This window comes from Esox lucius, chromosome 14, assembly GCF_011004845.1.
Source record: "Esox lucius isolate fEsoLuc1 chromosome 14, fEsoLuc1.pri, whole genome shotgun sequence".
NCBI classification, from domain to species: Eukaryota; Metazoa; Chordata; class Actinopteri; order Esociformes; family Esocidae; genus Esox; species Esox lucius.
In genome coordinates, this window is record NC_047582.1 from 4,396,721 (window position 1) to 4,421,764 (window position 25,044).

The 25,044-nt window shown below is 46.8% G+C and overlaps 1 protein-coding gene across 1 annotated transcript; it reads right to left on the reverse strand.

The window, feature by feature from the left end:
• Positions 1 to 1,166: 1,166 nt before the first annotated feature.
• smad7 (SMAD family member 7) lies at positions 1,167 to 23,929 on the reverse strand. The gene is made up of 4 exons (XM_010892798.4): positions 22,379 to 23,929; positions 21,306 to 21,359; positions 16,036 to 16,107; positions 1,167 to 2,080 (listed from the first exon to the last, which is right to left on the reverse strand). Exons 1-4 carry the CDS (start codon positions 22,845 to 22,847, stop codon positions 1,542 to 1,544), a joined length of 1,134 nt encoding a protein of 377 aa, XP_010891100.1. The 5' UTR covers positions 22,848 to 23,929; the 3' UTR covers positions 1,167 to 1,541.
• Positions 23,930 to 25,044: the final 1,115 nt, after the last annotated feature.

The following is a 25,044-nucleotide window of genomic DNA, read 5'->3' on the forward strand; positions in this document are numbered from 1 at the left end:
AATGGCACATTTGTGCAAATTAGAATCTTTGCTGAACAAATCTACTGTATGTCTCCACTGTTATTCTGCTGACATTCTCTGAAAGTCATTTATTAGGATGTTTCTCTCTTTGTAGAGAGACTGCGAGAGTCATTAAGTTCTATTTTAGCTGGAGAAGAATAACATTAAATACATGCCATCTGTTAGCTAGAGAGAGCCGGGCAACACTGACACACACGCACAGTACTCACGCGCTAGCAAGAGAGGTCTTGATTCTAGACAGTCACAGCCAGTGTTTTAACTGCCTGTTGATTTTATAGGCTTCTGAATGTCATTATTATGGCTTCCTTCCTGTGATGTCATCAGAGCTAGTGGGTTAATGAGAGGAAGCGGTGAACATGAACTCTCCCAAAATATTTATAAGGCAGAGACAACAAGAAAAAAAGCCCCAACCAGCTAATGAAGAGGGTAACTGACTGAGATGTGAGTTATGACTGTGTTAAATGATTCATTGTTTGGGGAGTAAAGAGGGTTTTGCAGAGCAGCAGATGAGGTGATTTGTGGATCTTATTTTCCTCACAAAAACTACCAGAATATGATTACAAAGATAAGGTTAGCAGATTTAGTTTGTAGATTCTGCATCCTGTTGTATTGTGGTAGGTCACCATTTAGTTGCCTTACCAAATTCAAATGCAAAAGACTATTTGCAAATAAAAATGCTCAAACATAAATGTTTCTTTACAGGTGACTAATTTCTCTTTTATTGTTTATACATGCATATATATGGACGATGTGATGTATTAGGAATAATGACTGTAGGCCTACTGTGTTTTTGACTGTTTCACTAATAGTGTCTCAAATGTTTTTTGAGTGGTCTACAATAAGAAAATTACAAATTAAAGTCTGTACATTTGAGTTACAGTGCAAATTACAATGTCTGTTTCTGCATATTTCAAATTTTTTTTTAAGAGAAAACAATATCTCCACCTGACTAACTTAATAAGATAAATGCATTCACTGTGATTTGCTCTCATAAATGAACATGTAAATGAACAATAAAAGTGCATGTGAGCAACTCATTTCAGACTCTTTTGGTCCTACATTGAAAGACATCATTATGTAAGAACATTCACCATGTTACCAAAATTAAATCCACATAAAATGAACACCAGTAGAAACCTTCATTTGTATTTGTATTTTATTTTGGCATTTCTTTGTTTGCATTTATATTAAGCAAAGTGCATCTTATTTTCTTTTTCTCATTAACACATTGCACAATACATAAATAATGATGCATATAAAACGTCTTCATATTTACAAGTAATAATATATTTATATATAACATAAAATACATTTTCGCTTTTTATTTCACTTTAATTGAATCTTAGTCACTTGTCACGTCGAGCAAGTTCATTAGGGTCCGTCTCATCTTTCTTCTTTAAACGTCTTTCTTTTTCGAACCACTGAAAACAGGAAAGGGCCAGTCCTCGGGTTCTTTCACAGTCGTCGGGTGACAGGGACGAGGAAGAGGGAGAGGAAGGTCAACCCATAATCCGTTGCTGCTATCGGTTGTTGAATATAACTTCCAGCCAGCACGGGCAGCTACTAATAAACTGTCTGGTGTAGCACTGGCCCCAACCCTTCACAAAACTGATCTGTACAGTGAAGCCAGTCCTCGGCTGCTGTGTGAACTCATGATCGTTCGGCCTCTGCAGGCTGTCCGCTTTCTCAAAGTCAAAAGCCTTTATGGAGAAGCCGGGGAACACTTTGTGCACCAGTAAAGTCCGCGAGTCGGGATTGTCCAGTGTTGCCGACTTGATGAAGATCGGGTAGCAGCTGCGGTTGTACACCCACACCCCGTCATGCTCGCGACTCAGCTGGATGCCGTAGCCGATCTTGGTCCGCACCATCTGAACCAGAGGGCTCTTGTTGTCCGAGCTCAGCTGACCCAGGCAGAAGCCATTCCCCTGAGGTAGGTCATAGAAGATGTCCAGGGAGGGCTCCTGGACTGAGTAGAGTCGCCCGACGCGGGTCTTCTCCTCCCAGTACGCCACCACGCACCAGTGGGATCTGTCGCCCGACTCCTGGAGAGCTTGGGAATCTGTAGGCGAAGAGAGGGAAAGAGGGTTAAAACACTGGACTGATGGATGAATAACGTGCGTTTGGCTTTACTAATTCAACACGTCTGATGATAAGAAGAAGCCAGGACAAGATGGGACAGATAGGGAAAGACAGCGGTGGAAAGAGATAAGAATGGAGGATAGTGAAGAACTGGGAGGAACAAGATTAGCCAAGGTTGACTTCCTGTAGTGAGTCAACAGGAAAACCAGTCTAGCTTTTGACTAGCACGAAGATGCGGCAGCTGAGAGGAATTCTTATCACGACTAAAAGTCTTCAACGACATGATGAGATGAAAGACAAATAAAAGTTTCTACTATTTCCCACTATGACTAAACACTATATAGACATTTCACAATATATTCCACTTCAAAGCTGCAGAGCCCTGTGACTCAAAAGCAAATAACACAGTGCAGCAAGGCGCCGCGTTACTTCGGCTGCCAAATACTGCTTTTAATATCCCAATAGTAATCCAAGAAAACAGTATCGTCAGGAATTTCTGGAATTCGCACAAGAAAAGCAACCAGCCGAGGCACCAGGGCACATACACACCCATCCAAACTCTGTTTACACAAGCCATAATGCTTTTCGTCTTTCTGGAGCCTTGTATTTTCCTTACGGGCCCACTAACAATGTGCTGACGTCAAGCGGACGGTAAATCTGTCCCAAACGTTGTTTTACGGCCGTTCACCTCATTCTATCAGTGGAGAATTTTGGGTGAATATTCCATCCAAATGAAGGCAAACTCTCTTTAAAAGGCAGTATGAACAAGTGGCCAACTTAGGATGAGGTCTACATCACAGATTTCCACCACTTCTAGTGCATTGTGGGACATTTGGATGGCAGCCTTTGAGAGCTGCTTTGCTCCCTGCATGTAGGAATGGGTTTGATTAAAGGAGCAGAGAGATGGGGCCAACGAAACATAGCAACGAGGAGCAGCGGTGACCAGGAAGCCCAATTACATTTCAGTTACCAAACAATCTCAAGCCTTTATTCTACAGCACAGAACATGAATCAGAACCTCCTGCAATCGCTAAGTACAATTCCACAAATTCAGAGTTGTACATGTGGTAAACAAGTCCCTTCAGGGGAAAAAGAAATGGCCTTCCGCAGAACACGCCGTCTCACACACACACACACACAAGAGAGAGAAAGCTGCAAATGGACAACCACAGCAGCAACGTGAATGGTTGAAAATCTACGCCTATCCGAAGGTCTCCAGTTTCCCCGGAGCGTAAAGAGCGCTCAGCTCCGGTTTCCCTCCGACCCCCTTAGCGTGCCTCCCGTCCTTCTCCCTAGGTCTCCATATCTCTATTCAACAGAAACCTGGCTCCTAGGCGAGGGGGTGGGGGCAGCTATGCAGTGAGAGAAACAGAGAGACAGGGAGGGAAAACGGCTAACTGCTACCGAACTTCTTCCCAACCCTGAATGCCACACCACCATGGCCTAGTTACAAACGGACCCGTCGAGTGTCGGCTGCAAACGACAGAGCAGACAGAAACACGCGCGGACGCGCCCGTCCACTCTCAGACGCCATGCTCTGACTGGTGCTCGCCGAGCAAGTCAGACCTTCAACAGTTAAAAGTAAACTCCAGAGAAAATGAAACAGAGCCTTCTCTCACAGTCATTTTGGTTCCCCCGGTTCCTCAGTCTCCCCTCTCCCCAGTCCTTTCATCTTACACAGTCGGCGAAGAGTACCTAGTAATTTGCTTCATCAGAGGACCCAGAGTTGATGCAGAGGGAACTGTGCAGTTATGTTAATGGAACAGTATCTCAGCCCACTTCCAAATGCCCCGACGTTCCCAAAATAGTGGCCTGCTTTTGGTTAGATGTAGGGCATTGTGGAGGGAATTAGGGTGTCATTCGGGACTCTATCTGGTCTGCCACACTACAGCCCAGCCTGTTATTAGCTCAGAATCTAGGGTGCATCACACATTGAATCCTTTTCACTATATAGTCTGCTACTTTTATGTATTATTTATATACTATTCAGGGAACAGGGGGCCATTTGGGACATGCCTTCATTAGGATCTAGTGAAGAATTGGGAAAAAACATTAAGGTAGGGGACTTTTTGAAGTCACCCAGTATAAGGCTGAGGTGTGTGTGTTTGAGTGAGTGCGTGCCATTTAAAATTCATCAAAGTTAATCTTCTCATTGCAAGTGATTCGGGGCACAGCTTTTGGAACTCACCTGTGGAAGTTCTCTCTCGCTTTCTCTCTCTCTCTCTCTCTCAGTTTGTCGGTATCTTTACTCTCTCTCACCTAACCCCCACTGCTCTCTGTTTTCTGTGTGTTTGTTATTTCTGAGGGGGAGATGGAGAGAGACAGAGAAGGAGACGGCCCCTGGCTGGCGTCGGCGGTCATTACACGGCTGCGTGTCTGGGCCTGTCATCACAGCCTGAAACCACTGAGGTATTCATCATGAAGCTTAGTGCCCGTCTACACACAGTGTGGAGGTAGGAGGAGGCAAGCGAGAGACAAAGAGATCCACACAAAAAAAATCCTCCTACTTAAGGGGCCCCTGCTTCTGACACTGCACGTTTTCCCACACACAGTAATTTCGCCGCAGGGAACGTGCTTCGCGGTTCTGCCACCGTCGAAATTCAATCCCAACGATACTGTTCCGTCACTGGACGCAGCACAAGGTATCTGTTTGTCCGGCTAACTGACAGTTACAAGGGCTGGCCATCTGTACAATGTCACCCAGAAGGATCCAAATTCCCGTCTTTTCCACCGCGTCGCGCGACATGCCTGGTGGTAGCCGAGGGCCTGTTTTAATGCAGATTTTCCACCTGCCAAGGCATTGGTCGGACGGACCAGTAGTAAAATACATTCAGCTTGAATGAACCAGCAATCAATCAATCAAATTTATTTATAAAGCCCTTTTTACAACAGCAGTTGTCACAAAGTGCTTTACAGAGACACCCGGCCTTAAACCCCAAGGAGCAAACAACAGTAGTGTTGAATTTCAGTGGCTAGGAAAAACTCCCTAAGAAGGCCGAATTTTAGGAAGAAGCCTAGAGAGGACCCAGGCTCAGAGGGGTGACCAGTCCTCTTCTGGCTGTGCCGGGTGAGATATTAAGAGTCCAATTAGAATAATAAATACATTTCCAGCATTAGATAAGAGCATTACCGAGCTCCAGGCTGGAACCGAGACAGAGAGGGGCCAAGCATCTAGTACACAGACAGCGCAAAGCTCTGGGTACAACCGGACAAGACACGCCACAAACACCACAACTGACTAATTATTACAGCATGGCTACTTAGCTGCTGTTGACCATAACACAGCCACTGCAAAGTCACAGCAGAAAAACAACCTACCACAAGAGAACTGAATTTTACAACCTAACTATTTCTGTCTATTAGATAGGATTCTCATGCATAGAAATATGCATGGGGGGGGGGGGTCCCAATTCAAGTCGATGAGCCGCCTGTTCTATTCACTACATTTCTATGCATTTCATCCCATGCCATCCAGCTACGTAAAGTTCCCAGTTGACTTTAACAAGCTACAGCGGTTGAACCAGAACAACCGCTAACGTTGAGCAAGGAGCATAAAAAAACAAGGTTAGCTCAACATACTGTAGAAGACCGTAACCCTAGGCGACCACAAACAGACTGTTGCGAGTCACTGCGTTCTGCGAAAACACAGGTGACTGAGTGACGCTACGGCTAACTACCAAACTGGACATCTGTGGGCAAGAGCAGAAAAACACACCCACAGCCCAGTTCTAAGGAGAATAGTTAGTCCATGCAGGTTTTTATGAGAAACCAAATGGCACTACAGACACAGACTTAAACACAGCAAAAAGTGCTTCGCAGAACAACATTGGGTGTGTGCACAGACAGACACACACACTTATTGTGTTTAATTAAGGATAGATCCTAACGCAGAGACTCTCAACATGGCAGAACAATCTTTAATCAGACTGAAATACATCCACATGTTAGGAGAGCTATCACCAGAGCAGGACCATAGACACCCAGCAGGGTGTCTCTCTCTTAGTCCTGTCGTCCACAGGGCTGTTCTTCTATGCCTGTGTTACATGCAGCAGACTCTGTAATTCAGTCAGTCCGGCGCCGTGACATGGTGGCTGCAGTGCCATCTCTGTCCACCCGGGTTGAACTTTCCTCCTCTCTGTAAGGGGAGGGCCAGAGGCAGAGAGACAGGCGAGCAGGCAGACAGACACACACACATGGTGAGAGAGACACCTCAGTTCCAAGGCGTAACACCTCAGTTCCAAGGTGTTACGCTGCTATATTATTGTGCTGGGGGTTATGAGGGATGTACTACTAACTTTTCTCAGTTTCCTCCAGTTTTACATTTTAGAAGGAGATGAGGTCCTGGTCCACACCTGCGGATTACCTGGTTTGGGGGGCCCGTTGCTGTCCCTGTCCCTGTCCCTCTGAGCCTGGATCCTCTCTAGGTTTCTTCCTAAAATTCGACCTTAGGGAGTTTTTCCTAGCCACTGAAATTCAACACTACTGTTGTTTGCTCCTTGGGGTTTAAGGCCGGGTGTCTCTGTAAAGCACTTTGTGACAACTGCTGTTGTAAAAAGGGCTTTATAAATAAATTTGATTGATTGATTGAGAGACAGAGAGGGAGGGAGGGAGGCAGCGTCTGCCGTCAGTAGGACTGAACCAGAGACAGGCAGATGAATTAGAGCCCTGGGCTCTAAACCCCGGCCGGCCACATCCCTCCCCTTCCAACCCCCAGGGCAGGCTCTGGGTCTGGGCCGGTGTGGGACACTCCAACCCCCAGGGCAGGCTCTGGGTCTGGGCCGGTGTGGGACACTCCAACCCCCAGGGCAGGCTCTGGGTCTGGGCCGGTGTGGGACACTCCAACCCCCAGGGCAGGCTCTGGGTCTGGGCCGGTGTGGGACACTCCAACCCCCAGGGCAGGCTCTGGGTCTGGGCCGGTGTGGGACACTCCAACCCCCAGGGCAGGCTCTGGGTCTGGGCCGGTGTGGGACACTCCAACCCCCAGGGCAGGCTCTGGGTCTGGGCCGGTGTGGGACATTCCAAACCCCACCAACACCAGAGCGCTGTTTCCACTTACTCTCCCTCCCTCCCTCTCTCTTGCTCTCTGCTTCTCCCTCCCCCCGTAGTGCAGTGGGTACAGCCCCCCCCTCTTTCCCTCTTGCTCGTCGTCTCTGTGCGCGATGCCCCCAACTCACCGCTGTCGCTCCGGTCAGTCCGAGGGGTACCCGGTTGAATGGTGAGAGGGAGCGCAGTGAGCTAGCCCCTCCTCCCACGAACCGAACAAAAAAGAAACTCTACAATCTGAAAGACAAAGTGCGCTTCCCCAAAAGCAGCCTATTCTCTATCAAGTGCACTGCTTTTAGCCTGTAAATAGAATGCAATGTTCATTCTCAAAAGAGACTGCTAGTCCGGCAGGCCACTGCCATCTGCTCCCAGGCTCCTTTGTTTGACTTGTGGTTCTCTGTGTGTGTGTTTTCTGGGCCGTAGACAGGTAGACGGAACAATCACAACACCTTTCTCAGGCTAGGTAATAGATTACTCCAATATTCACAGAAAAACACGACAAGCTTAGCTTCCGGTTCTTCCGGCTGAAACCTAAAACCCGGCGAGCTGACGAAGATGAAAAGATTATGAGCTGGTTTTGGTAAGGCAGAAACAATGAGACATGAAAATGAGCTGTACTTGAGACTGTTGGGAAGTTGGGGGAGACATTAGGGAGGAGAAAGAGACTGGAGACAGAGAGCAGAGCAGTCTGGAAAAGTTAATGATTGCTTCTGTCTGACTCCACACGCCGATCGTTACTATTTCTGGACATCCACACACACACACACACTCACACACATACACACACACACACACACACACATGCTCACGTAACCTTCAAATGGGAGCACACACTATCAACATCTGTAAATACAGAAGGCCCCCCATGAGAACGACATGTTATTGATCCAGACGTGGTTCCAAATGAATCCTACTCCCCAGGTAGCGCCCTACTTTCACCCTGCTCTCATAAGGGAATGGGGGTGGCGGGTTGGGACAAATAGGAAGCGAAGTTAGTTGAAAAGGTCACGGTAAGACTCTCTCTGTATCTCAGTTTGATTTAAAGGGCTTTATTGGCATGGGAACATGGGTTCACAACGCCAAAGCAAGTGGAAAATAAGGAAGACAAACTCTCTCTCTCCCTCTCTTCTCCCTCTCACTGGGCTGACGAAGATCGTCTCGTAGCGGCTCTCTTCTTTGTGAGATCCAACAGAGGGAGGCACGGAGGGCACAGGAGGGAATACGCCTTCTTGGTCTCCACTCTCCGCCAGGGATAGACAGCACCCTACTCAGGCTGGGGCCAGTCTTTACCAGGGGTCAAAGGTCATGGCGAGACATTCCTTTTGTTCTCTCACGGTTCACAACCGCTGTCTGCCTGCCTCTCTTTACTCTATATATGTATACATATACAGACAGGAGGATTCAGTGATTCGCTTGAACTTCCGATGATGTTTATTGGTCCTTTCCTATCTCCAGGTCCCACCCCCATACACACGGTAGGTGATTTAGACTCCTGCACAGATCCCGCTTGCACTTCTCATAGGACGGTAGAGCAGGTAAAACATTGACCTTGTTTTGCCAAACATCTAACTGATTCATTTAGTTTTTAATCAGAATATTGCGTGTCGCAGTTCAAAAAGTTTTTTCTTCTTTAAACTGTTTCTTTCTAATGTCCGCTAGTCACATTGACATACAACCGCTTAGTTGATTAGATTCTTCTAGGGTTGTTTTCCTTTATCGCCCTGTAGTCTAGTAAACTTAAGCAATGACAAATCCAGCAACCCGCCCATGCTAAAAGGTCAGCGCTCCAGAGATGGGAGTCAGAACGGGGCAGTGACTGGGGGAATGGCCCCCGACATAATTAGAGATCCATAACTTAATAAAAACAATAATGAATCAGACACCCAGCCAGTTCAGAGAAGAAAACAGCTCTTACAGACAGAAACAGTGGCAGAAACACACACTCACACACCCTGTCAAAGCTCTTGGGCGTCTCCAGCTCTGGTGTTTGTGCCCAGGGAGGGAGGAGCCTGAAGACTTATTACCCCTTGTATAAATGTTATCTTTTTCCTAAGGCATCAGCCTGTCTGACAGCGGTGCAATCTCAAGAGGCATTCCCTCCCCTGCAATTAGCCAAGGTAAACTCTTAGCCAGTCTAAACACAGCAGAGGTGGAAGGGGGAGGACAGAAGGAGGACAGGAGGTCTGGAACTGACTGTACTGACCCATGGGATGAGAACGGAGGGAGAGACGGTGAGAGAAAGAGCCCGAGAGGGTCCTGTTTAAGAGGCAGGGAGAGGAGATGGAAGACAGAGAGACAGAGACAGAGAGACAGAGAGAGAGACAGAGACAGACAGAGAGAGAGAGAGAGACATAGAGACAGAAAGATAGAGAGAGACAGAGAGAGAGAGACACAAAGAGAGAGAGACAGAGAGAGAGAGACACAAAGAGAGAGAGACAGAGAGAGAGACAGACAGAGAGAGAGACAGAGAGACAGAGATAGAGAGAGACAGAGACACAGAGACAGAGAGAGACAGAGAGAGACAGAGAGACAGAGAGAGACAGAGAGACAGAGAGTGACAGAGACACAGAGACAGAGAGAGACAGAGACAGAGAGAGATAGAGAGAGTGCGTGACAGTGTTGCTTTGTTTGCTAGGTCCATAGGAAGCCAGTGAACGGGGGAAAACCAGTAATAAAGGAAATTGCCAATTAGGGCATTATATAACGAAGAAACGAACAAGATGCCTGCACTCTGTTTCCCCCAAGTCCAGGAAGTCTCTACATATATACATTCAGAGTGCAGGAAAATACCGGCCATACAGAGTGTGCAGGCACAACATGTTTGTTTCACGTATTTAGAAACCCAAGAGAAACTGAAAAACGGGGGTTTACAATGGGGGAAACCGTGCAGATATCTTCTCAGGGAGGGAGACGCTTTCACCACACACACTGACCTCGGGGCAACTCCTGTGATGGTCACAGGGATCTCTGCTCGCTTCCTGGATTGACTGAAGTGAAAGCAAACAGAGCCCCTGAGCATGTCCAGTCCCACGCTTGGCCGATGCTGTCAGTCAATCCCCAGAACCATCGGCGGGAAGCGTGACCCCCTCGCCCCCCCCAACGGGAATATGTGTCCCAGAGTGGCATAGCAGGCAAGTGCTTCAGGGTGGATGTTAATATCACCATGGGCCCTAGAGCAGAGCTGATCAGACTGTAGCCCTTCATGAGACACAGAGAGAACTGGCAGGAGGCATTGTTCTACATCCAGGGATCTCCGTGGGAACAGACAGGGCAACCAGTGCTGCCACAGCAACGACCATAGCGCCGCCTGCACGCGGCCAACCAGTCGATCCAGTCGGATGGTTAACGAATGATTTTGCCATGCTCCTGCTGTGGATTTCTGTGGTTTAATGTTAAGGCAGATCTATCCAGATCGCTTTCCAGAGGGTTTAGAGACAGGTCGGTACTTATGAGAGATCTTCACAACGGTCGATGTTAAAATAGCTGAAACAGGGCACATTGCAGAGGAATCTTTTTCTCTCGCCATGTCTCTCTGTACCTCGCTCTCTCCATCTCTCCATTTGTGACTGAGGGACTGGCAGGGGTGAAAAAACACACCAGAGAGAAGGAATGTTCCCCTCTGTCGTTTGATCGTCTTCACACAATGGGTTATGTGAAAAGCCGCTGCTTTGGAGCCGCTGAGGCCAAACAATAGCCACCTTGTTCCCTGGAGGCCTCCCACCAACTCACTCATTCCCTCTCTCTATCTGTCAAAACCGTACACAGCCACATAACACTTCTCTCTTCCCTGCTCGCTCTGCACAAAGGTAAAGCCTGAAAGGAGAGCTAAACTCGTAGCAACCCCTTGGCTAACTTCCCTCAACCAGCCCGGACGTAAAAGTCAAACCCCCTGATCGGGGTCCCGGAGACCAGAGAGAAGGAATATGACAGGAAGAAACACGGAGGGTGATTCATGTTGTTGACATTAGGGTTTGGGGGAGGGGGGGCCTCACTTGGTAGACTTGTGTGATTTCCTAGAGTCTCGGACAGTTGCGTTTAATGTACAGAGAACTTGAGCGAAGACGAACGTTAATGGCCTATCGTTCATCTTCTGCCCTATCTCTATCTCTCCCTTTCATTCTCTCTCTTTCTTCGTCTTGCTGTTTTTCAGATTCATGAACCATAATGACAGTGGGTGGGGAACCGTGGACAGCCAGAACCCAAATTAACTCCCCTGCCCGCCAAGAGAACTCCTTGGCCGCAGCTCTTGGAGAGGAAGTGGAAAGTAATGAAAGATCCTCGCTCAGCGCAACTCAAGTCAACTGAGAAACACACAGATCGCCTTCCAAACGGCGACCTACTCCGTTTATAGTGTACTACTTTTCACCAGGCCACACAGACCCTCAGATCAAAAGTAGTGCACTGTAATGACAACAGGGGTCCATTTGGAACATCGTCAGTGGGGGGGGGGGGCTTTTTAAATTACAGAGAGAAGGAGAGAACTGCTTCTCCTTTGACCCTGCCTCTCCCCTCGCTGCACGTCAGAAAAAACAAAGGAGAGAAAGACAATTTGTTCGGGGATTGAAGCGAAAAGCTCGAGCAGTCTTAACTGAAGACGGTCGGCCGCTTGATTAACCAGGCACCGCTAGAAACTGGGTTTTCTGTTCAGCCTGACTTGGTCTCTCTTTGACTTTCTTGCCTTCTCCTTCTCTTGTCTTCTCTCTGTCTTCAGTCTCTGCTTTCTGTTATGTATGAGGCCACCGCCGCCAAACCCCCCCCCCCCCAAGCTCAGAGCCTTTTCCTCAAACACATGAGGTCATTTCCTGTGACTGCCGGCCCTTTCCCCCCTCCTCTGTTAACCCAAACAGGACAGGAATGTAACTAAGGGGGGGACCTAAGACTATGGCGTCTCTGTTGGAGCTTTTCTCCAGAGGCATTCACCTCACCTCCTCGGTATGGAGGCCGCAGGGACAGTAATGAGCTCGCTGACACAACAAGGCTTCTGACAACGTGGCGTGGGGTGAAGGGAGACGAAAAGGGTCAGGATGGAAGACTTTTACCTCAAATGCGCCATGGAAAGAAGGAACCGGGAAAAAAAGAGCAGAAAAAAAAGAGCAAATAAATAAATGCAGGTTGTTAAGTATTAAATGTTGACACGGTACGAGGCCCTGCTATAGTCCGTGAGCACCGCTTTAAAAAACTAAATGATTTCCGGGAGTGTACCTTTAAGTGCTACAGGAATGGATTTAAGAACCCCAGCGCTTGCTGGTATAGCTCAAATGTTTGGAACTGTCAAGGAGGGAGGTTCGGTGTGTTGTGAAACAAAAAAGGTTTGCGCCCAGTGTGAAGCCAGGCGAACTGTCAGCAGAGGAAGCTAAACTGTTAGCAACAGAACGCTTGACGCATGTTTCGCTAGTATGGTGTGCAGAGACAGCCCGGGTCACTCACCAACGTTCACGGTCGAGCTGGCTGTAATGGAAGCAAAAACCACACGAAGAGGTGGCCGTAGCCATTCAGTCTGCATCTTACGTTAAGCAGCCGCTACCCCGTCCTGAGGGGCTGGGCGAGCAAGCTAGATAACAGTTTAAGAATACACCATAACCTAAATTTAACCTGCTGGTGAGAGGGCGGTGGGGTAGTGTATGTGTGACAGTAGGCCACCAGCCAGTGTGTATGTATGTGTGGGTCATCAGCCAGTCCCTGTCTGTGTAGGTCATTCTATCCCATCGTCTAAAAGCTGGGGCCTGTCTCGCACGCACAGACACACACACACAAACACACACACAGCATGCCTGTCAGCTCAGCACCACCACAGCAGAGCAGCAAGCCAGAGGTCTCTGGTTACAACCGGCACACCGGGGTCACTCCTAGCCGGCACCAGGCAAGCATGCCACCTCCGGCTTTGAACCCGACTCCCACGCACAGAGACAGAGCCCCGCGGGGAAGAGGCAACACCTCCCCCCACCCCCACCCCCTGGGGCTCAGAGTCTCGCACTCACCGCCCAGAGATCCTAGACGTACGTCTCCATCGGTCGCTCCAATTGCAAATCGCCCCCCCCCCCCCGCCGTTCCTTAGTGAGCTCCTCACGCAGCAAATACATCCACGTCCTGAAGTTCCGTCTTTTGGTTTTCCCTGGGGAATCATCTCTTGGGCCGTACGCCATATTTTGAAACACCTCAACAGGGAAGCATAACTTAAAAACGCAACAGTCAAGAAACGGGCTGATTCCGCCCGACCGGTCCAGAGGGACCCGTCAGCGCCAGGACCCGCGAGGAGGCGCAGAAGAAGAAACTAGAGCAGAGAGACAGAGGCCAAGAGACACAAAGAACCAAGCCAAATTCTGGTCTCTGTTCACCCTGCACCCATGACCCTGTGTCCTGGGCCACCTCAGACCAGGCCCCGGCCCATTTCCTCAACCACTCGGGCCACCTCTGGCTCTCCGCTCCGATGACGTGCTAGAGAATTCTTTAATGCTTCCAGTCTGGCAGGCAGCCTAGTTTTCATGTGTTCTAGTCACTGCAACTTGGAGGTTAACTCTTTAACAACCCTGTTTTCCATTACAGCGGAATGCCAGTGACAAAGACTGGGACGAGTCCAGCCACTAGAATGAAAGAGTCAACAGGGCGGATGAGTTGCATTAACTAGTCAGTCAGAACAGGACCCCAAATTCAACATGTGGTGGGGGGGGGGGGCTTCGCCTATTGCTTTAGATCCTCGTTGTATTTTTTTGCGCTCGCTTTACTTAAATCCTTTGCTTGAGGCGCATGCTACCAATATATTGTACGGTTCACTTTGTTAATGACCGAACTCCACTGAGGTTTCAAAATCATATTTTCCGTGTTTCTCTTTTAATTATGAACGTGTAACGTGTGGGATATCTAGTCTAAGGTAATCTTCTCAGAATGTCATCCTCCCGTTTCCATAATCTGTACGTGCAGTGTTGGTGTCATCCTCCCTCATGCCTCCTTGACTTGCCCTCTCTCAACCCTCTCACTCTCTCTCCTTCTGTAAATACGTCTGGGTAGCAACATCAAAAGGGTAGAGTGAGTGAATTAAAAGGTCAACATGGAGCCTCCAGGAGGGGCTTGTTTCTTTTGTGAGAGCCCCGGAGGGAGCAGAGTTTCTTCCCCTGCCAGAGAAATCAAGTCCTTGGCTCCAGGCGCCTGGGGCCCTTCTCTACTTCCCTACCTCCCTCTCTCTCTCTTTCTCTCTCCCACCCCCCCACTCTGCGTCTCATTCAACTAGGGCTGGCCAGCCCCGCATCGGCTCAGCCAGGAAGGAAACGGGAGGGGAATAGCTAGTTAGACTCCAGTCTACAATTTCACAGTTTGCACTGGGATTCTGAAAAACGTGCGTCTACTTAATGCTGCCGGACTTCAGACGCTTGCCGAGGCAAGTCAGGAAGTCGACGCCGAGGCAGAAGGCAGGAGTCAGGCAGGCGGGGCTCCTCCGGGTTACCGCTGGATGCCTGAAGACTTTATGTGGCACACCGCTGGCTCCTCAGAGGCTGCCTTCATGTCCCGCTCACAAAAGAAACCGGGAACAAACAGGAGGAGGAGAGGAGACGAGAGGCACATCAGCCACGTCACTAGTTCAGACAAACCAGTCTTAAACACAATGTGTGTCCACAGGCTAAAAACGTATCCAAAACAAAGAGAACCGAGAGCTGCACTTTTCTGTTGCTGCATGGCTTTGTTTGCTCTGTGTTTATACAGTCGGTCCTCCAGCCAACCAACTAAACAGCCAGCCATCCAGCCAACAGCCAGCCAGCCAACTAAACAGCCAGCCAGTCAAACACTCAGCCAAACAGCCAGCCAGTCAAATAAACTGTCAGCCAGCCAGCCAACTAAACTGCCTGCTAACCAACTAAACAGTCAGCCAACCAATTAAATGGCAAGACAAAATGGCAAGACAGCCCAGCCTAGCTCACAATCTCAGTACCCAATAAAAAAAGCCCCTATCTGTAGCCGTCTGACCCCCCCCACCATGCACCCGAAGCTCCACCTTTCCTAAACAAAAGAGAGAGAGAAAATGGGCAGTGAGTGTGCTAAGCTGCCAGACCAACCAACATAAAAAAGTTTCAATCTCTGTAATGAGAAACATCTGAATGAGAAAGAGAGGGAGAACTCTCTCCATCTTTCTCCCTCCTCTTTCTTTCAGCCCCACGTCCAGCCTCCACCTCATAAACACCATCAGGATGGAGGGAGAAGGCGCTACGGCCTAGATGATAATGGGAGAGAATCTACGACTTAGAGGCTGACCAAAAACATACACCTCCCTCCCAGTAAAGAATGTTTCACTGTAAACAGAGAAGGAAAAGAGAAAAGACATGTACAGAGAAAGAGAGAAGAGATAAAGACAGAGAGATAGTGAGGAGATGTTGAATGCTAGTTGAATGCTAGTTGAATGCTAGTTGAATGCATATTGGTCAGATCAACATGGTCTTAACCCCGATGACCAGCCAACTTCAACTAACCTTCCACTTGAATGTCTCTGTATGTGTTCCCATTGGGGACAGTCTTGACAAGGCCTACAATGCTTCGACCCCTTGATATCCACTGATGACATATATTATCGCCTCTTGATACACACACACACACACATGCCCCACCTCAGTTCCACATCCAAGTAAGAACGAAGAAGAACGCAAACACACACATTACTCAGTGCTCTCTAAAGCTGTTTTTCCCCCTCCTGTTTGGATTACATTAAACAAAACAGCATGAGGTAAAATGAAAGGACGAGAAGAGAAGAGTGCTTGTTTAAAGAGCCGGGAGGTATTTCTGTGGATCTCTAGAAGCACGCCTTTTCTTTCATTTATTACAGTGACCAGGGAAGTAGGAGCCCATCCGGCCAGCCATTGAATCATGACAGAGAGAAAGAGAGAGAGAAATAGTGGGCTTGCGTCTTACCTGAAAGCCCCACGGGGGCAGAGTAGGTCGTCCCTTCAGTGTCTGTGGATGAAGGCCCCGAGTCGGGAGAATCTGAAAAGACAGTAAGACAGACAGTGTTAGAATGAGACCAACTTCACTGGGAGAGAGAGAGAGCAGCTGTAAGAAGCTGTCAATCACACAGTGAAGTCAATGACTATAATGAAGACAGTGAACAAATTTGGTCCATGATTCTCCCAGTCACTCAGCCAGGCAGACTACTATACTAACCTCCCACAACCACCCGCCCACCCACACCACCTGTACGCACGCACGCACACATGCACACGCAGTGCTTTTTATTACTGTTCAGTAATATGACACAAAACACATGCAGTCACATTGTTTACATGCTAGCTAGCGGGATGGTAACGTCACAAAAATATCCCCAAAACATACATGGACCACAAAATGGAGACCGGAGAAGAACCACACTTCAAGTCTTCATAGCCCATCATTAGGCAGGAAGTATGAACGCTGAGTACTTAAGGGGAGGCCTACCCCGTGAAGGCCTTCACCACTACCCACTACTAATCCCATGATCCTTAGCAAGTCTCTTCTCAGATAGAAGTGGCCATGTTGGGGGAGAGAGGGAGAGGCGGGGAGTGGGGGGGCTGGCAGGAGGTTCTGCCGACAGGCCCAGGCAGGTCTCCATACATGCACACACACTCATACACAGCACTTAAAACACCTAACAGCACCTCTGCTCTGCTCTTTTTTCCAGTTGCAGCCTCGTAAAAACAACCAGGCCTCTCGATGCAATCACATTTTCCTTTTTCCTCCAACTTTCTCAGAGAGAGGCCCAGAATAAATAAAAGACTGGCTTGGAGGGAAAAGAGGCTTTGCCCTGAAGAAGAAAACATTTCTGCCTCCGCTGTGGCTTAGAATTACTTAACAGAGCACAGCTGCGTCCCAAAATGGCACCCTATTAACATCAGAGGGCACTTATTTCAACCAGAACCTATACGGGCCTACCGTTGAAAGGAGCGCACTTTGTCATTTGAGCCACCGGCACCGTGTCCGAGCTAGTGTCTAACAGGAATATATTTTAGCAGGATACACTCCATCAAATCCCAAACAATGAGTGAGACAGGAAATAGCCAGAGTCTTGAGAACTGTGTAAAGTCAATTTTCTTAATGGCATGCTAGACCGACAGAGGAAACTCTTCCTCCCCTTCTTGGTCTCCTTCGACACACCCCTGTCCCTGCTAAGATTAACCCCTGTGTCACTATACATGGCGGACATGTGTAATTCATCTTCTGCTATGCTGTGTTTATAACACCGCTAAGCAGCTCAATCATTTTTCTAAGCAGTATTAGTAACCCTCTGCTCCAAAATGGGTTAGGATCAGGACCACAGTTGAGCTTGCAGATGCAAAACCAGCCACAAGGAGTCGCTAGAGAGCAACAAGGCAAGGCAGCTCTTTCCAATATCCACCCATCCATTCTGTATACATTTTTTATTCTATTTAACGCTTATACAAAGCACACTAAAATACATTGTATATCGGAAAATGTGCATCACAAATAAAGTTATTAATAAAATAATGAATATCTGTGGCTGGTTGTGGCTGTCTGAATGACTGGCCCATTGATGGGTATTCAGTAATGATACATTCCATTCGAAACGTGTGAATGGATCTTGTCTAACACATTCCATCAACAGCACCTCAGAGCAAAACATAGCTCCATTAGGTAAAACAAGACAAGCAGCTCACATTACAGCCTACAAATGAGAGACACCGGTTTTCTAGCCTGGTCCCAGATATGGTAGTACTACAGGAGCCGGATTGACTGTAGGAGCTAGCAAAACAATACAGAAAGGCCTGGTCCTTGGGCTAGCTCGACTATTCCCAGCACTGTGGTCAACTTAACGAGATGCAGGGCCATGGTCAAGCAGCTTGCCTCTCTTTCTTGGCAGTCCAGGAGGCAGAACTGGTTTCCTGGGCATGGGTTCACTGACCACATGCCTGAGGCAGAACATGGTCCAAGACCAAGACCTGGAAGACCCACTGAAAGGGAGATGAAGAGAGAGAAAGAGACAGACGGATAGAAAGAGAGACAGAAGGAAACAGCGAGACAGAGAAAGACAGAGTGCGAGAGAGGGAGAGGTCGCAGCTTCAAATGCCACATGATTCATTTTCCAAAGAGCTAAAACAAACTAGCATTTTATGACAGCAGCTTTGATACTGAACGTTTCTTGGCGTCTTGAACAGAGACTGACACGTACATCTGATTCCTGTTCCTTAAAAAACCTCTCTCTCCTTTCCTCGCCCCATTCTTCCCTCTCCCACGCACATACGCGCCACACTCTCACGCTCTCCTGTTGAGATTTACGTATGCAGCCACAGAAACATGCCTGACTCCCCTTTGATGTTTTTATGGCGGAATTATTAGGGCAAAAACTTCAGACGCAGGAATCATCAATGGACAACTAAGAACCACATTTTGAATGGCTATTGATCAGCTGTTGCTCATCTCCTGTTGGCAAACAGCGCCACCACACACACAGACACACGCGACTGCACACATTTGCGGCGCCCTTGATGTGGAAGTCAGTCTATTGGAATTTGGCTAGCGAATGACCAGCCCTTACCTGGCTTTAGTGTAGTGTGTGTGTGTGTATGTGTCTTCATCCTCGCTTGTTTTACACGGTTGGTTCTTTCTGGTCAAGGACACCAGTATAACATCACGTCCCTAAAACCATGGGAGTTTCCACAAGTTCTGTATCCACTGGCTGTTACCACGGTAAATGTGGCAAACAGACGAAAGGGCTAGTTAGAGCCGGAATGAGGGAAACACACACACACCTGGGTGCGCACAGAGGAGTCAAGGACTATATGGAGTTGAAAAACTGGATGATTGACAGCTCCCTTGGCCTAGACTCTCTGTCTGGTATCTATCTACAACATCCAAGCTGTGTGTGTGTGTGTCTGAGTGTGTGTGTGTAAACACGTGCTCTCCGTTGTCCATTAAAACATGTCCCCTGTCACACTGGTCGTTCGTTTTCCTCTCCGCCACACTAACACAAGCTGAACCTTCGAAGAATCCCAGCTGCACTTCCTCCTGGCATTTCTCTCACTCTGTTCAATGAAAGGCACTTTCTCAGTCTGTTTCAATTCTATTGTTTCACTGGGCATTTCCTCTGCTCACACTTTCGTTCTTTCCCTTCAGCTATCCTTTTCTCTTTTCCTCCCCAGCTATAAGAGATCAGAGATGCATTTGTGTGCGTGTGCGTGTGTGTGTTCGTGCGTGTGGAGCTGCCTTTTGTCAGGGGGTGACTTGTCTTATGAAGTGGCGGAGGTGTGGCGGTTAATGGTGTCCTGCGAGCATCCTGACAGGAAGTTCCCCCAGCCCCTCCATACAAAATGTCTTCCGACTCAGCTAGACCCGGCATTCAGCCCATCTCCAAAAGGAGAGACGTCCTGCATGCCACTGTATCCCTGACATCCTTATCACACAGGCAAAACCATCCATACCCCTGTGCCTACATTTGTACATTCTAGTCACTCCAGATGCTGTTATCCACATGGACTTACAAGAGCAATTCGGGTTCAGTGCCTTGCTCAAGGGGCGAAACTGGTTTTTCCCTTTGTTGGCTTGGGGATTCATACCAGTGGTTCCTTGCCCCAAATATTTAACCACTAGGCTACCTATTGCTTTTGTAGCACACTGTTTGAAGAGTAATCGTTCAATAGTATTTTTACATAAGAAATGGACCGGGTGGACACCCGGGTCATCCTCAGGAAGTGTACTCCATGTGGTCTGATGGGAACCGCACCGGAAACCCCAGAAATGATTCATAAAAGAGTGACTCACTGTCGACCGCCGGTGAAACAGTTCAAATTCATCTTCACTTAGCAAGACTCCAACCGTTTTCGATGAACGCGTATGTAGTGGTTCCACTGAAATCTTTAACGCACACAGGAAATCTAACTGACAAACGCTGAGCATGCCATGAGGATCACTTCCATAAGAGGCCCCAGGATGGTTATCGACACAGTGCTTCAATAACTTCCAACTTCCTTTTTTTGGCAGGCGAATACTGGCATACATATTTGAGGTAACAGCCTTCCTTCTAAAATGGCTCACAGATTTAACCACATGCCTGCACACACACACACACACACACACACATAGACACGCACACACAGACACACACAGGCTCCAAACAAACAATCACAAGCTCCAAATGTACACCCACACATGGTGACACTCCCAAAACCTTGGCCATAATCTACAATCAGATTAATTCAACAGATAAAATATGGCTCCAGAAACATTTGGGTCTTTCCCCCTCATGTCATACACATTTCCCATTTCCTCCTCTACCACCACCCACAGACGACAACACCACCCTAACTCAAGTAACTCACACCCGTATGTTAGCACTTGGGTAGGGGGGTGTTTTGTTGTGTGTGTGCGGGTTGCCGTTCCCTCTACCCCAGTCACAACACTGTGTATCTGCCCTGCCAGGTCACCCCCACCACTCTAAGGTTTGCACAGCCACAGAGCCACCACAGAGCTGGTGCCAGCCAGGAATGGACCCCGGCCTTGGCTACAAGCCATTCTATTACAGGGTCCCGGTCGGCGCTGGGCTGCATGGCTGGCAGGCGGGCATGCCAGTCACAGTCTGACCCATACCATAAATCAAAAACATTTCCATATTCAGCACCGATCTCAATGCAGATTTCTATTTAACTGGAGCCATAACAATGTGTTGTTTAGAAATGACTGCTTGAAAATATGTTGTTGAACATAGACTTGGCTTATTATTAGCCTTTTTATTTTTTGTTACAAATGTTAAATACTTGTTTATAGGTTTTTGCTAAGGAAACAAAATATTGTTTTTCATGTAATAAAGTTAACTTTCAGAATTCTACATATGCATGCAATGTGAGTTCTCATTTACGATTCCTTACAGAACAAAAAATACATGTTATGTCAAAAGTAGCTTATAGGTTAGCACAATTAAAGCATACTTCTATTATACCCTTAATGTAAACTTGTTTTTTTCAGTCTATTTCAAGACAATGTAATTAACACCAATATACAAATGTGTGCACTAAAACTAAAAATGTGAACTTCATATTTTAATAAATTATGAAAGCCTTAATTTAAACTTGGATGGATTTAAAGTATAGGTCTATGCATAACAGATGAAAAGACATCTGAAAAGACAACATGTGTACATTGGCGAGAAAAACCTTAATGAAATGCTTGTTACAAAAATGTATCATAGAAAAACTCACCGGGTGGTTTAAGAAAGTCCATTGGATATCGGGAGTAAGGAGGAGGGGGAGACTCTGAAAATGAAAAGAAAAAACGAAAGAGATGTTGCGGGGGGGGGGAGAGAGAGAGAGAGCATGAGAAAATGGGTTCAGGGGAAGATAGAAACTTATGATAACAGTTGGCATTCTTTTGGAAAACTGTTTGTGTTAGCAGTGAGGGTTGGAGGCAGGGCAAGCAGCGAGGCAGCCAGGCGGCGATTGCCTTGATATCTGGCGCAGAGATAAACAGGGGGCGCCTGGCGCCAGCCTCCAGGCGGCTATCTGACTAGGCTGCGACTTAGGCTGTGGGAGATACGGGCCTCTTTTGGCTCACAACCGAACAAGACACTCCAATCGGAGTCGCTGCCTGCCGGCCTGTGAGCAAACTTAATCTTAACTTGGTCCAGGCTGACTGTCAAAAACAACACACATGAAAGACTAGACTCACTTTAGGCATTTCGCTCGTCATTTGCCAGTTGTTAGTAGTAGGCTGGCATAGAAACATCAACAATATTATATATATATAAACTTATATATATAAAAACTTAATTGTATTTACTGAATGCTGTATACATGTATATTTTAACATGGTTATGCCCTGAATTTCGTGTGTGAAATTATAAACATCTAGGACGATTTTAATTGTTTATATATTTTGGTGTAAAAGCCAAAACAAATGAAAAAAAAGCTTTGTCATAACATAAAATACTGCTGTTATTATAAAATAATAAGGCAATTATATAATTAATATTTCTTTGATATGTGCAGTCTCTGCATTACTTGTGAGGAGACAAGCAAAGACATTAGACGAATAATTAAGAGGCACCCCGGACATAAACATGTCGCGATAATTCCGATGGCTGTGCATCTAAAACTGTTCTAACGTCACACCAACGAAGTCTGACCTATGCAGTTGCAATAGACACCACTGATAATTGTGTCAACATGTCTGGCAAAGTGACAAGCCAATCAATGTACCCACGTATAGTAAATGCCTATAATCTGCAATAAAAAATGTATGTTATTATTTATAGAAGAAACATGTTATGACTTACCGAGTTCACAAAGCCTGCTCATGTGGTGAGGATTGCAGCAAACGAGTTCTGGGTTAATTTTCCCATAGGATTCACAGCAAGACAGCCTTTTTAATTCCGAGCAGTGCCTGAGGTCCGGCCACCGAAACACTTTGTAGAGCAGTAGAGGGAGGGAATAAGACTGCTGACCCAGTTTGGTGTCCACTTTGCTGGGTAGGAGCAGGCAGGGGCTCCGCGCACCCCCCTTTGACTCCACCGCTTGCAAGAGCCCCTCTAATTGTTTCTCTTTGATTTTTTTCAGTATCGAGTGGGTCAGGGCTTTTAATTCAGCCTCCGTTCCGGCGCTTGTTTTTCCGGTAACCTTCGTCGATTTACCCATACAGCAACCCCCGGATCCATGCGTTCGTGTATCCGTCTCCCCGTCGCCCTCGACGGGCGCACGGCTCCTCCAGAGTCGCCGGACGAGCCCCGTTCGTTTGGTCCTAAACATGCGGGACGAAAAGAGGGTTTCCCGGCTAAAAAACGAGCATGATGTCCGCAAATCATGAAGATTCCGGGATCCGAGTCCAGGCAACGACAAGCAGCCTGATATAATATTATGGAAAAACTGGGAGTTGGAGAAGCAGAGAAATTCTGTAGCATACGCCAGTCTTTAATTTTCAGAAAACTAAACCCCACAAAAGTCAAGGCTCCGGTCGTGATAGTAACCTTCTCTGTAAGGAGAAATGAACCATCACCATAACGACATTATAAAACTATAGGTAGGATATATAGTCCTACTAAAATGCAGCGATATCATAAACCTTTATATCAATGTTTGGAACACTGAGTAGCTAATACAAAATAGCAGCATAAAAAACGTGTTACAATGAGAGCTATACTGTGAACATTAAATACATTCGTTCCGTTCTTAGTAGGCTATGTATAAAGATAACCATAGTAACATAACATTTTGCGCATATGGTCACTATTATGTTTTCGATGGTGTTCTGAACCAGTAGACTAAATTGCCGGGTAAAATACTAGAAATATATATCCATGAAAAAAACTGAGCTCGCCCTTGCTTTCTTAATACAAAAAATAATCCATACAATCCTTGATCCGACAGCAAAAATACTTTAACAACGGCGGTTGTCTACGTTTTATCCTTTATCTTCTAGATATCATATCCGCGTCTGCACATGATGTGATCTTCAATGCAGATTTTGACGTTACGAGAGAACGAAAGGATGAGGATCCTGCAAACATCCAAAACGAGTGAGCAAATCCCAAACTGGAGCCGCTGAAGTACGAGACAGAAATCTGCCGGAGTAGTTGCGTTTCGGATTGAATATGTTATAGTCTACAGAGCTCTCGGTGACGGTCCGTTGTACAACAATTCTATGTCGAAATATTTTATGATAAATTCATCCAGCCACTTTATTGAATGAAGTTTCCGTAGTCTGAGGAATAAAGTGAGTTAGGTGGCGACAAAGAAATGATGCGATCTTCAGAAAAGGTCTGCGAATGACGCGAATAGCTCAAGTGCCCTTGCCTTCTCTCGCCCGCTATCTCTTTTCTGACTCTGTGCTCTGAGTCTCCTGTGCGCATTGGCGCGCCCCGTCACGTGGTTGTCTAGACACCATGTCGCTTAAAAAAAGTGATTGTGTTGCGCAAACAAGAGATCAAGTAGCTTACATACACCAGAGACGTCGTTGGGGGGGATATTTTCCCAAAAGTTACAAAGTAACAAACTTTATAAACAAGACGAAAAGATCAGATCGTGTGGAACAAAATAAAACCATGGATGAAGAAGGCCTATTTTACTGTATTAAGGAACCACACATGTATATTCTCTCCCTCTCCGTGTGTGTGTGTCTAAAAGATTAGGGTGCCTCAGAGTAATATTGGAGCAGACATTTAGGCTAGCTATTATTTGTTTAATCATTTTTTGCGACATGTTGATCACAATAATGAAAAAGGCCTAAACAGGAACAGGCAATTTTTGACAATGATCATAATAGTATGCCAATATTAATAACACAACTATTTGCCTTTTATTACCTAATGCTTGCACAATTTTTTCTTCTAGCAGCGACTTTGCTGACTGCTACATCATTGAGTAAATTGTACTTACTATTACTTGGTTGTGTAGTTTTCCCAGTTTGCTATCTTAACCTGAATGCAACTCGAAGTCGCCCTGGATAAACATTTATGAATGAATTACTAAATAGCAAATCACACATCTATGCTAAAATATAATTATAGTGTTGATATTACAATAACGTCATAATTAGCATACAAACATATTGTTGTTATTATTACGTCTGCCTTTGATGTTAAGCAACCTATAGTTGGGCATGCCTCTGAATATTTTCCCCATGAGTGGTCTCAACGAACTACTGCCTCCCTCTGGTCAAAGAAAGTTATCTCCCCGTGAAACACATCTGATGTAGGTTACCTACATGTTTATTACGTCACTCATCACATTCTGGTCTTGTACAAAATCTTCTGCAGACTTTTTTTAAGAACACTATTCATTTCCCACACTGAGTTGACGATACTGTTGACGTCAGAGACTGGTGACTGGCCAATCAGTAGATTAGTGAAAGGCCTACGCAGTAGTTTGTTAGGCTCTGTCTGTCTGTCTATATGAGCACTTCCAAGTCCCCATTAACATAAGCTAATAGTCTGGACTGAAGCACCGA

Coding starts and splice junctions, on each gene's coding strand:
- smad7 (XM_010892798.4), bottom strand. CDS start 22,847: ATGTTTAGGACCAAACGAACGGGGCTCGTCCGGCGACTCTGGAGGAGC. Junction 16,108..21,305: donor GGACTTTCTTAAACCACCCG/GTGAGTTTTTCT, acceptor CTGTCTTTTCAG/ATTCTCCCGACTCGGGGCCT. Junction 2,081..16,035: donor TGCCCCCGTGGGGCTTTCAG/GTAAGACGCAAG, acceptor CTTCGCCTACAG/ATTCCCAAGCTCTCCAGGAG.